This window comes from Calypte anna, chromosome 10 (assembly GCF_003957555.1).
Source record: "Calypte anna isolate BGI_N300 chromosome 10, bCalAnn1_v1.p, whole genome shotgun sequence".
Classification (NCBI taxonomy): Eukaryota; Metazoa; Chordata; class Aves; order Apodiformes; family Trochilidae; genus Calypte; species Calypte anna.
Genome location: NC_044256.1, coordinates 16,072,943 through 16,086,900, shown reverse-complemented (window position 1 = coordinate 16,086,900; position 13,958 = coordinate 16,072,943). Strand labels below are relative to the sequence as shown.

The following is a 13,958-nucleotide window of genomic DNA, read 5'->3' as shown; positions in this document are numbered from 1 at the left end:
GTCACTTCCTTACAGCTGTGGCATCATACTGCTGCTCAGTGTCACAGCATCACCACTGTGCAAAGGTGACTTGTACAGGCAGCAACGTGCACAGTCAGCATCTCAGAGACTTAAGGGACCAGGATATTTCAGATTTGATTAGAGTGACTCAACCAAACACGAGACAGCACCTTGTCCTGTGAAAGTGAACCAAGAAGCAGAAATGGGCTCCAGCTTCTCCCATGTAAGAGCACAGAGAGATGGGAGTTGTGAGCTTCACAAAAAGATGCTTCATGTGGCCATAAAACCCCTAAGGGTGCAACTATGAGACAACATCCAGGGCACTGCTGGTTGAGAATGCTCATTTAAAAAAAAAAAAAAAAAAAAAAAAGCTACAGAAAGTCAGGGACTGGAGAGACAACACACAAACACACACACAAAAACAATGCAAGAGGAAAAAGTTGAAGAGAAAACTAGGAAACAGTAGATGCAACCAAGGATATTATGATGAATTGGGGGGGTAGGGAGGAAAGAGTAATATAAAACTGGTAAAGTGAAGGAGGAATTTAAATCACACCAAAGGGAACATATGCTGGAAAGAGAAGTGCAAAGCAAGTCCAAAAGTCTGGAAAAGTAGCTGGGAAAAAGGCACATTTGGTCTTATAAGCCTGCAGTTATCAGCAGGACTACTGCTCACCTTTACTCAGCCAAGTGCAACTAATTCTTCCTTAACTACTAAGCATAAAATGAGTAAATTCAGCGAGAGTCCTGTGCATTTGCTAAGCAGAACCAGGAGCTTCCTGCAACAGTCATTTCCAAGGGCAGAAAATGTCTCTCCTTTGTCACATACGTTAGATATTTTTATATCCATTCACAGCTCTAGACTCCCTACACTGGGACAAAATAGCAGCAGAAACAAAGACTTAACCCCAATGCAAGAGCCTTTGCTCGAATTTCAAGTACATCGCTTCTTGCACTGGAAGCTGCTAAAGCTGCTGCATCCTTGCCCAGCTCAGGTCAGCAGACAGAGGAGGGAGATGATGGGGGGGAGATGTTGGGGAGGGGTCCGTGGGACGGCCCCAGCCCACCCGGCAGCTCTGGAGCGGTCCCGGGGCTCCCCCCGCTGCTGCGTGCGGGAGCGGCCGCCAGAGGGCGATCGCGTCCCGGCCGTGGGGAAAGGGGGGGACCCTCAGCACCCACACCCAGGGACATGGGGGTGAGCTTTGAGGAGCTTCCCCCCTCAAAACAAACAAACAAGCTAAAACTAAAGGGTAACGGGTTTGATAAATGCTTTAAGGCGCCTTTTTTTTTTTTTTTTCTGATACTAAAATGTAGGAAATTCACAGACCTTTAGTAAAAGGTGATCTAGGTTGCAGATGCTGGCTCAGTTTTTGCCCAACATGCTCCACTCGGTATCTGCTGTAACCAGCAGATGGAGGGAGGTGATTCTCTGCTTCTACTTGGCTCTCCTGAGATCCTACCTGCAGTGATGTGTTCAGCTCTGGGGTACCCAACACAAGGAGGACATGGACCTGTTGGAGCAACTCCAAAGGAGAGCCACGAAGATGAGGAGAGTGCTGGAGCACATCTCCCATGAAGACAGGCTGAAGAAAGTTGGGATTCTTCAGCCTGGAGAAAAGAAAGCTCCACAGAGACTTGATAGTGGCCTTCCAATACCTGAAGGGACTTCAAGAAAGCTGGGAAGGGATTTTTTGCAAGGGCATGGAGCAATTAGACAAAAGGCAGGAGACCCATAAAAATGTGCATCAGGACATGGTGCTTTTTTTTTTTTTTCCCTAAGTAGCCATTTCTACAACATAACAGTGACTGAAGAATAATCAAAGTCATTATTTCTCTGGCTCCCAGAAACCAACTGCCAGGAATTGTACTGATGATGCACCACCTCATATATTTCCTCAGATATTTAGTTTACTACATGAGTGGTAGTTCATCACAAAGCAGAGACCCATCAAAATGCCTTTTTACCCCTTGCTTCTATTCCACTGTGTTGTCCAATGCTTCCCTAAAACGAACATTATTTTTCTTACACAACAAAACACAGCCTAGATCAAAATATACTTTGTCTTTTTCAGAAATGGTTCTCTGCTAGAATTGCTCATTTATAGCATCTTTTCCATGCAGGCAGCTGGATGGGTCCTGGCTTGTGCAGCTTGCTAGCAAATCTTATGAACTGTTAGGAAATACAGACTTCTGTTTAAGGAGAAAAGATCTTAATGCAAGTATTCATTCACTGCTTCCAAAAGCTGGTAAGAAAAATGAGCATATATACTTGGCCAAAAGCTGCTGTTTGGTGAACACATGAAAAAAACTGTGGAAAAAGTTAACTGAAGAAATAGATAAGGGAAATGCCAACAAGATGCATCCCATGTGAGAAGGTTTCTAAATCCATACAGGTCCCTCTGGACACAAACCTGCACAGGCCTTCAAGCTGTGCAAGCTTATTTTCTTCAAAACTGTATGAATAAAACTTATTAGTTCAACTCAAGAGAGAGACAGCTTATACATTTTGTAATGATTATGATTCCACATGCAGAAAAAAAACTTAAATAAAAAAAAATCTAAACTGCAGAAAGATTGGATACATGGAAGAGTTCTCCGGCAGGTTTAGATCAAAGGTCCTGAAGCAGCTGTTGCTGCAGAGCCCTACAAGCCACTGAGCATCCAGCAGGACAATTCTCCCCTCTGCATCAAGCAGAGAAACCACTGACTCTCTCCTTATATGCACTTCCACTCCTTGTTGCAACAGCTTGAAGAAGAGCCAGGCTAACAGCAGGAACACAGTTTTTCTAGGAATGCCCAAAATCTTTATTAATTTGTTTGATACCTAAATGCTAATTTTTCTCTCCTCTTTTTATTATCATTGTAAGTGACTCCAAAAGCACTCCTAGAGCAACTCTATCTTTTAATAGATTTCAAAATATTCCTTGGCTTTTTTTTTTCAAGCTCAAATAGAATTTCTTATGATTAATGACTCCACAGTTCTGAACAGACACAGATGCTGAATGTAGCCAAGCCGGTGGCTGCAGATGCAGAGTCAGGCAGAAGGACCAGATCTGAGGTGGAGTAATCCAATCACTGAGTGCTTTCACCCAGGCAAGGGACACAAGATAATGACTTGTTCCCTCAGATTAAGAAGCCAGTTGCTGCCAAACTGAAGTTAGAGAGGCATGTGGATTCTAAAATCAGCTGAAAGGTAGGGCTCACCACAGCGATCTCTGATAACCAGGTTCCGTCCTTCTTTCAGGTGGATGGTGAGCAGGTAGGCAAAGGGGCTGGGCAGGTCACTCAAGCAATCACTTGCTTCCTCTAGAGCCTAAAAAGAACAAAAAAAATCAGTCACCACTGCACACCTCCTGAAGCAGACAATGAATGAAGCAGGTGTGCTCTGCAAGTCTTACAGAGACAAAGTTCTCGTCTTTCCTTAAGGCAATCTACAGGAAGAAAGAAAAAGAGAAAAAAAAATTCTTTCCCAGGCTTTGTTTCACTATTCAAATAACTAATGATCATCATCAGGTATGTTTAGCAAAGGAAGGGCTAACACCAGGAAGGCTACACCTGAAAATGAGTGATAATATTAACAATCAAATGCATGCTCAAATTCTCCAAGTCCTACCAACTTACTGCATTATTTTTTTGCTAGCTGTTTCTTGTGCATTCACAGAATATGTCAAGTTGGAAGGGACCCATAAGGACCACTGAGTCCATTCATACTGATCTGGATGAACTCACAGAGAAGGTACACATTTCATAAAACTCCTGAGAAGACAGTATTTCTCTATACAGGTCTAAAAGAGAAACACAGCGGCAGGAAATGACAGTTGTGAAGTTTTGCAGTAGCAAACTCAAGAGAAGTCTTGTTCCTCAGAGGTGCTACCAACGGTATACACTTCCACAGCATGCAGCCATCACTTTTGGTGAAAACAGCCTCTGGAGAGCACTTCAGAGGTTATCAGAGGGCAAAGAGAGAGACCTTCATCTGGAATAGGCAAACACACTTTACATGAGAAGAGCACGTGTCAGAACTCCACTTTTTCACATTGCCCTAAACCTGGGGTTTTGTTGTCTGTCAAACCCTACAATCGTGTTAAGGTTTTGCTATCTTTATTCTAATCAAGTTTGTTCCTGGGCTGCTACTTGGGTATTTATGTGGGTGCTTATCAGTTACCAGTGCAACATAAATTACAGAAAACTAAAAAAAAAAAAATAAAAAATCAGAACACTTAGGTTTATTTAAAACATTTGCAGCTGCTTTGCACTACTGAAAAGAAAAACCCAACCCCCACTAAGCAAACAAAAATCAACAAACAAAAACCACCACAGTGGAGAAATCTATAGAAGTCTTCTTCACCTGCTGAGTTTTTTAATCTGTAAGAAGCAGAGAACCTAAAATAACTTCTGCTTCTGATCAACTTTCAAAATGCTTGAAAATGAAAGAACATACCATTTGATCATCAAAAATTTGAGATGACAAGGAAGAATCTAGATCCATTTCTCCACATGGGTACTATAAAAAAATATACATTTAATTAGACAACAGTAATAGGGGGATCAAGAAAATACTAGCAGTCAATAAAATACTCATACATATGCATAACCAGTGAAATTATTGTTCTTCTCCTTGTAAAAACCTTCTCCTCCACAATTTAGATGTACTTTTCTTTTTCCTGTTTTACAATAGTTGCACTGCATCTCTTGAGTATAATCTAAAAATATTAAGTGCCTGCTTCCAAATACTGGAATAGGTTCTTCTCCTCCCTAGTAGACACCTGTACTTTCAGTGCTGAAGGTCCTTACCACAAACTCTCCTGATGCCTGAAAATTATTGCAACTGCACTGCAATGCTGACTCCTAATCCTGAGCAGAATTTTATTTGTTCAATCTCCAAGTGTCCTCACTAATACAGAATAAAAAATGCCAGAAGTGGTGGCAACAGAAGCAATACTCTGGGGTAGAGCTGGCTACTGTCTTACTTGACTATCATTTCTTCATCATCACCCAAAAGGCTTTTGGCATAAAAGAGGGAGGAGGAAAAGAAAGAAAAAAAAAAAAAAAAAAGAGAGGAAGGGAGAGAGAAACACTTTCAGCAATTAATGGAAGACAAAAAGGATTTTTGATACTTCCCAGCATAAGATCTAAAATATCTTCCTAAACACTAACTCATCCAGAAACTTGAGGCTATGGGGGTCTGCCATCTAATCTGGACAAGCAGAAGGGATTCACTGGTCAAAGCACCCCTGGTACTATTTTTTAGAACTGTCTATGATCATCATTTTAGCTGAAGAGGACCAATGTGCTAAGACAACTCTTCTATAGAATCATAGAATCATAGAATTAGCCGGGTTGGAAGGGACCTCAGAGATCATCTAGTCCAACCCTTGACCCACCGGAGTAGTTGCTAGACCATGGCACTGAGTGCCACATCCAGTCTTTTTTTAAATGTCTCTGCTGGGCAATCACAGCCCATTCAAATACAAAGATTTAGCCTAAGAATAATCTCAGTTTACCAAAATGCACACAAGGTGCAATTTGATCCTCATGTGAAGCTGTTATTACATGCATTATGGTAACATCCAAATATCTCAGCTGAGAGCAGCATTGTCTGGAGAACTATAGAAACACACACAAAAAACCCAAACCAGCTCCTGCAGCACAGATCATAGATCTTAGAGATGTTGATAAGATGAAATAAATACAAATAGTCTTTTGTTTAATTCTTCTCCTCATTGTACACTTCAAAACATACAGAAATCCAGCATTGCAAGTAAATTTTCACTTGCCTGACAGACAAAATTTAACATTTACAGTTCCCACAGTAATCATAACTTGGCCACCTTGCAAAAACACATTACAAGTAGGAAAATTATCATCATAAAGATCAGCAGAAGAACTGTCTTCCACACCAGAGCTGAGTTATGGCTGCTAGGGGAACCCTAACTTTGAATTTCCTGACTCGTATGCATAAAATCTCACTAGTGTGCATTAAACCCAGGATTCCTCATATTCTCTGGCTCCACAGGAATCTCCTGCAGGCACCATCATTGGCACTGATAATGGTTTCTCTTAACAGCTTGTTTTACATGGTATAAACACGAAATCAAAGAACTCTTTTGAAATTATGGTAATAAAAAGTACCCTCTCTGCAAGCTCAGTAGAATTTACAGTTAAAAAAATGCCCTCAAAGTTATTATTTTGTATTTATTCTGCCTTTTTTCTTACATCGACTGATTCTGAACAAAGATTATAAATTTAAAAACCTTATTTTTTTCATTCTATCTCTATTTAATGTGAATTGCTATAATTCTAGGTAGCTACTTCAGTGAGATCATTGAAAGTAGACAAATGCTTTGGTGAAAACATGGTCCCCAAAATCTTGATTTTATCTAACTACACTGACTGCTCTGAACTTTCCATTATAAACAAGTGGCCACATCCACCAAGCAAGTCACAGTCCCAAATGTATCTGTGTAAAAACAAATCACATAGGAGAATTTAAATTAATATCTATATAAATAAATCAAATATTTCTCCTGACAAGATTTATAACCTCTCCCCACTCTTGTTTTCTGCAGAGCAAAGATTCCAAATACAAAAGCACTGAGTGGACCAGCAACAGGAAGAGGCTTTGAGTAGCCAGGTCTCAGTGCAAGGTGTCAGTAAGAAGACAAAGAGGTGGCATTAGAGCACTTCAGCAATGACACCATGACCCTGGACAAAACCCAACTGCAAAAAGTGGCATTAATGGTGCCCTGGAGTCCACCAGGGAGGGATTTAACTTCAGATGCTTCTTCTCCCTTCATGCTTCCCTAGCTGGGATGAAATGGAAATCAGGAAAAGGAAATCTCTCAGCAAATGGAGCTACAGTAGCTGTGGCCAGGTCTTTACTGAACCATGACAGCTCTGTATGGAGAGTTTAGATGACTGTGAAAACCACAAGCCCACACTGAGCTCATGCATGAGACTCAAAGTATTTCATGATACTGGGGGACCAAAGATAACCAGGAAATGAGTAGGTAGCATCTGACAAGCAATTCAGAGGAAAAAAGCTCAACCTACATATCTTTTCTTTTCTTTTTTTTTTTTTTTTTTTTTTTTAGTTTGTTTTGTTCCTTTCTTCGTATTTATCTCACTGCTAAGTGAGTGATGCTCACAAAAGAATTATGTGGGCTATTGTCTACCTCATAAGAACAACCCCACTCAGTATTAGGAGACCAAAAAACTGCAACAAACTGTCCCCAACCAAGGCACGCAGTACAAATTTTGTAGCTGTTCAATAAAAGTGCATGAAAACCCTGAGTCAGAAGTTTTTACCAAATTAAACTTAACATAATTACATTTATTCAATACTCTTTACGTATTTCCATGTTTCTTTGCTTCACTGCCTGCTACATATGCTTTAGGAAAAAAAAATCTATTTAAAAGTTGCAATTTGAAGCAAACTATAGGAAAGAAGTTAGGACATTCACATAGCTAAGCTGACTTGATATCAAAGTTAATATTAAATTATTTACACACACAAGCACATCCACAACTACACTATTTGGGAAAGACTTAAACACTACAGAAAGTACACCATGCTCAGGCAGTACACCTGAAGGAAACGTGAAGATATTAAATCACCATACAGAAACAATTTTTGAGTAAAGCTGAAGAACCACAGAAACAAAATGGCATACTATTTTTCTTAAATAGCCCCCTGAACCATGGTGCACTCCAACAAGGTAAACTCAATCTGTTAGTAATATAGCAACACTAAACTGGTAGTGATGGTCAGTGACTACCAGGCTGATATTTTGCATTGCAAGCAATCCCAACAAATTCAAAAAATCTGAAGTATTATAAACTTGCCAGAATAAAAAAAAAAATGAAGCAGAGTTATTTTGCAGCTCCAGGTCATGGATGGTTTACACTTTATCCCCCATTCATTACCTGAATAACACAATAACCCCCTGCCCTCCATCCCTTTCTAAACCAGACAAAGAAGGAGAAGCACAACAAGCCCAAGACAGCCCCTGAGCCCAGCTGATGCCCAAGCACCCACCTCTGCCCCCTCGTCGCTGAGTGTAGTGCTCAGGCGGGCTCTCTGCAGCAGGTCAAAGAGCTCATCCCTGGATTTCCTCTTCTCCTGGGAAGCAGGGCTGCCCAGGACCTGGGTGTCTGCCTGGCTGGTTGTCCCCTCTACATGCATCCCCTGCTGTTGTGGTGCCCATGGCCAGCCCTCTCCTGCCAGTCTCACTGAAGCACTTCTGCTCTTCAAGGACACCACGGACCTGGAGCAGCTCTTGGGGCAGCAGTTGGACAACACCTGAGTACTGGAGTACGTTGTTTCTTCTTCTGTAAGAGTCTCCACCTCCAGCATGTCAGGGACAGACACGCTGAGCCGTCGGTCCAAGGACTGGCCCTTCCTCTCCACCATTTTGCTGGACCTCTTCTTGGTCTTCTTCACGCTGAGGTTTTGCAAGAAGGGTCTGGTTTTCTGTTTCAGGGATCCCCAGACAGATGGTTTCTCTAAGTCCATCGCTGCAAAGGGAAGCTCAGAGATGCCTCCTGCACAAAATGGCTTCAGTGATTCCAAGGGTGACTAAAAGAAACGTAGGAAGGAGACAAGTCAATCACACAAGTGAACAGCCGCTGGAGATTATGATTCATGTTGTCTCATCTTGAAACTTTCACTCATTTTTCCAAACAGTTAAACCAAAGCATGCCACATTAGTAATTGCTTCCAAATACAATCTGGTGGGTAGGTTTGATTATTTAGGATTCAAGAAGCCAGAACAAGTATTTCATCCTACACGAAAATGCAATGTCTGCCCATTACCTTATGATTGCTAGGATGGAACATTGTGTTTCTTCTGCCAAGTCCCCATTTGTGATAAATTCAAGATTTACCCAATTTGAAAGTGTTTCTGTGCAAAACTTCCTGATAGGAGTTAAATCATGATAGCGCAAGCACACAAAAAGCGTTGGCAAAGCTGGCACCTTCATTTCTGCTGATGCTTTTCCAGTCTATATAAGGGATTTTTAGCTATTTCCAAGGCTACATGGATTCTTGCACAACATATTAGTGGACCAGCACAACACAAAAACCAGCTTGACATACTGAGTGTCTGAAGATAAAAAGTACATGTAGGATATGAGAAACCCCAGCTGAGACAATCCCTTATGTTAAGCCACTGACACTGAAAGTTGGCACTGCAGAACTAGTTTTCCTCATACAGAAGGAATTCAGAGAAAATAAGGGCAGATGGATCACTTGCAAATTTTGAAAACCTAATGGTGGACTCTTGTCTTTGAGTTCATTCATACTGAGCTGGGAAGGACAAGACTAAAAGAACCAAAACAGAACCACCTACTGTATCTGCATCGTAAGGGAGCAGTCAAATGGACACCTCTTCTGTGCACAGGAATATCCTCATGGACAGAGTCTTTTGTGGTTAACAGCTGAGCAACCATCCTTATTCTGTGGAGCAGAAACAGTCAAACCATCACCAAAACTCATTAAGAAAAAGTTGATGGAACCTGCACATTTACCCCTTTTAGTCCCAAAAGACAGACACACAGAGCTTACAGCATACACCTTTATCCTTAGAAATGCATACCATTAATTACACAACTGCTGCTTCCCAAACTCATAGCACATTTCCATTCCAAAGTTTGCATAGTTGACTGAAAAGGACTTACCTGGCTTTCTGATCACTAGGGAAAAGGCCAAAAGAGGTAACAGAAATGAAACTGTTGGGTAAACCCAGATAGAGAAATCACTGTCTGCTTTCAAAGAAATCATCTCTTACATTAATATGTATGAGGTTATACAGACAGATACTTAATAACTTTTAAATAATTTTGTGACTCAGTTTCAGAGTGTTCAGGCATATACAAAAATGTTTCAACTGTATTATAAGTAAAGTTGCACAAGCTTCTTCCCATTTATACTGGTATATAAACTACTAACACCAGCACCATATTACATACAAACAGTAACAAGCTCTATTGGCACCACATCCATTCTCAAGACTACAAATTTTGCTCAAATGGGAAGGTGTGTTACTATAAATATATCGGCTCAATACAGTATTTTCACCTCTGTCTCCAGAAGTCAGGCTCTGTATTAAAGTGCACATGGATGAACTGAAATTATTTTTTCCCTCATGGCAACTCTGAGAAGCAATAGCAATTTTTTTAAGCCCCAGAGAGAAATTTGAGGCCCACAAAGGCATGGTGGGGCTTTCCTTTCTCAAAGAACTCATGGTGAAGAACAAGATAATCAGATTTACAGTGGGAAAAGAAAAGAAGCAAATGCCAACCCTAACACATTTGACTGGAGAGGCAGGAATACCTGGTTTGGAGCAGCACCTGATGCACTGAGCAAGCTCACCAGAGACGTGGCCAAATTTCTTCTAATCAGCTGTTGCTTTCACTTTTTTATTTTTAAATAAAAACTTGACAAGGCAGCCACAGGCCTCCTTGGTAGCATAACCTCACATGCCAATAATGGAGATTATGAGGCTGAACACATTTGCACAAAACATTATGAAAGACTGTAATGGAGTCATTTAAACAACACATCTACTGCCAATGCTCTCTGCTTTGCTTGCCTACATGCACAGAAACCTGCTGAAATAAAGACATTGTAAATAAAGGCAGGACCCAGCTCACAACATCCAAGGCTTCCTTACTGCTTCCTATTCCCTTCCTGCTATTGTCCACCCCTCTAATTTTGAGGACCCATTGCTGTCGTTTTTATTTTGTTTACTTTGAGATTTTGTTTCCTAGCAGCAAGCTTGTTCCTGTAGATTTTTCCAGTTACTTTCCCCCAGTTTTATGGTTTTTTTCCAGCTTTATGTCTTGATGCTGAAGAGAAATGCTCATTCTGCAAGGATGGTGCAGGGGCTATGCTGAACCTAACTTGCATTTAAACCAGAATGAGCAGAGCCCATCTCAAATCAGGCAGAATCATAGTGGAGGAGGGAAAGAAATAAAAATAGGAGAAAAGTTTCTTTTTTTTTTTGTCAAGACAGCAGGAAGGGCTTCAGCTACCTGAGGCAACATAGTAGTGATATCTGCTGCATGAGGAGCACAAGGTTGCCTGAATGGAGGCAACAAAATAAGCAAGCCCATTCCTGGATTGCCAAGGGGTTCAGCCACATTCCACCCCTGAACCTATGCATCCAAGGCCTTACTGAAGCTATTACTTTCCTTTTATAAATTTATAAACAATTTCATCCAAATTGTGGTCAAAATAAACAAAGAAAAACCATACAATCTGTTCTCATCTATGAAAAGGGTAAATATAGTCTAGAGGGCAAATGCACTCTGACATTATCTAGCCACAGGCTGGCACATTTTCCACTTCCCCAGTTCTCAGAGAACAAACACACATCACCACCATGATCAGAACTCTGTCCCTGAGAGGTCACTATGAGACCAGGGATGGACACCACCTCCCATCCCCAGCAGGGTGCTGGAGCCAAGGGTGCCACAGTGCCACACCAGCATTGTATTCACATACACAACTGTTCTTTCTTCCTACACCTATTTTTCTCTGCTGTTCTTCTCCATACTGAGCAGAATCAACATAAATATGTCATTTTAAAGAGAGAGAAATTTGACCATGTTTGTTCTCACTACAAACATGTTGTTCACATACAACTTATCCTCCACAGGCCACAAGTTTTTCCTCTTCCTTCCACAGTCTCAGAAGTTTGGTGCCAACCATATTGCCAAATATTCCCTATGCAACCATAGGGAAAAGTATACTTTGCCAAATTCTTGGTCTAAGCTGAGCCTCTTTATTCTTTCCCTGCACCAACAGCCCATTGTAGCAATAATCTGAAAACAATGACCAAGAAGAAACATTTCCTGTTATCAATTTAACTTTGTTGGTTTCCTTGGTCTTACATAATAATAAGAAAAAAAATCTTTTCAGCCTAACTTTCTCTTTAATATGCTGCTAAATCTCAAATGCTCAGAAGAATCCACATAGCTAAACCTCTTCCTTCAGATATTATTTTTCTTTGCCATTTTTATTACACCCTTTTCTTTGGCTGTGTCCTCCTCTTGGGAAGGACAGGGGTAAGAAGAATTGGTGACAGAAAGGATTGGTGACAGAAAAGTTGGTCACAGCCCACCATCTGACTAATAAAACAAATAGTTCTAGCACTTTCTCCTCCCCTAAGTATCTTCTAACTAGGGTCCCTGGAATTGTTTTTATTTTTTACGTGCTTTGCTGTCTCTCACTTTAACACTCCCTACACACTCCCTTATATTGTTATAATATTTAGAGCTAAATTATTTTTATATGTTCTAACAGGTGGCTGTAAGAGATATTTCAAATGCCATAGAAAGCCTAGAGAAAACATTCTGTAATTCTACTTCGTTTAGTGCCTTGTCAGGAAGCCAAGAAAGCCACAAGTGACAAATACTGAAAGGCACTGTGAAAACATTAGAAAAGTGCCCAACATAATTAAAATGGAAAAAAAAAAAAAAAAAAACAAAAAAAAAAAAGAAATTATGGAATACATTGTCCTTTCTTCACTGAGTAATCATTCCCTGCACACCCAGAAATACACAAAGCTCACTGAAGCACTCTTGAAACAAACACTCACTGCTAACACTTTTAAGAGGCATCCTCAAAGCCAACAAGAAGATAAAAACAGAACTGAGCACAACACCACTGCAATTAAAGCTTTCATAAACCTCAGAATCATTGTACTCAATTTGCTTATTCAGTTAAGGTGAAAATGTTGGGTCAGTTTGCATGCCATCCATCTTTCTGATGTCTGATTCACTGGGTATGTTTTCAGCTAAAACCAAATGCTAGCCAACATTTTAACCCATTGTAGCTGACAATAAGAAGCTATTTGGAACATCCACCTCACTTGCAAGAATCTTATTGTAGGTTCAAACTGGAACTAATGAAACTCCCTCACTGTAAAGCCTCTACTGATTCAGGCTGTACTTGTATAGGATATTCACTTGTTTATCTGCCTCTCTAGCAAAGATTCACAGGCTTAAAATCTAACACTGGAGACATTGTACAATTCACAAGCAAAGCTAATTATGCTTCTCCAGTGCAGAAAGTTATAATAAAACCTTTGGATTTAAGTTGTAAATTCATGGCACTGAGAAACAAGGCTGACATCAGAAAAAGAAGCTAAGGGAGGAAGGGGGTGGGAAAGAGACTGGGATCCTCTTTTCACACCCTTCCTTTAGCTTTTTGCTATAAATCCCACCCTCTGACCCTAGCAGCCATAAGTTAAACCATTCCTCCCTGAGAGAAAATGGAAAAAATCAGGAAAATAGCTCTCAGCTGCCTATGCACTGTATCTGCTGGGTGTTTACTCCTACAAGGAGATCATACTAAGTATTCCAGCTTTACACAGTCAAATACAAACCATCACTAAGGGTGGAATTACTTTAGAAAAAGAAACCTACACTTTTTTTTTTTTTTCAACATCTTATTTCAGTGTCTTATCTGGAAATGCACTGGCTTTATGATAAGCATCAACAGCAACTGTGATAAAAGAACATGATGCAAATAAAGTAATCCTTTGTACACTTATCACTTTCTCCTGCAGCACTCCAAACCCAGCACCAGTTACACTCATATGTGATATTTAACACATTTAAAAGACAAGGGAATACCTTACCAGGGGCAGGATGTCCCTTGGATTAACAGCTTCACACGTTGCACTTCTCTTGCTGAAAAAATAACTCCAAAACCAAGTCTAGCTGGGCCTAAAGCCATTCCTCTTTGGGTGTGATCACAGCAGCTAAGAAGGGACACTGAATTAGACAGGCACATCACAGTATTGAAAAAGTGAGACAACCTTTTCTTCCTGCAGCTGCATTTTACAGCATGCAGTAAATACCTGAACTTAACTTGGATAAGGCACCAGAAAAAGTCTAATCTCAGACTGAGTCTGCACACGCTAATTACCCTGGGGAAATCAATGTCAGAA

General features: G+C 40.6%; 1 protein-coding gene across 2 annotated transcripts in view; it reads right to left on the bottom strand.

Moving 5' to 3' along the window:
* Positions 1-8,530, bottom strand: part of MCTP2 (multiple C2 and transmembrane domain containing 2) — a 94,623-nt gene extending 86,093 nt beyond the window's left edge. The window contains exons 1-3 of one of the 2 annotated variants that reach the window (XM_008495771.2): positions 8,039-8,530; positions 4,442-4,504; positions 3,205-3,313 (exon numbers count right to left, since the gene is read on the bottom strand). In XM_008495771.2, the coding sequence (XP_008493993.1) occupies positions 3,205-3,313; positions 4,442-4,504; positions 8,039-8,515 (649 nt within the window). In that variant the 5' untranslated portion in view covers positions 8,516-8,530. The remainder of the gene's footprint in view (positions 1-3,204; positions 3,314-4,441; positions 4,505-8,038) is intronic. The other variant, XM_030457051.1, reaches the window with a different exon arrangement.
* Positions 8,531-13,958: the final 5,428 nt, after the last annotated feature.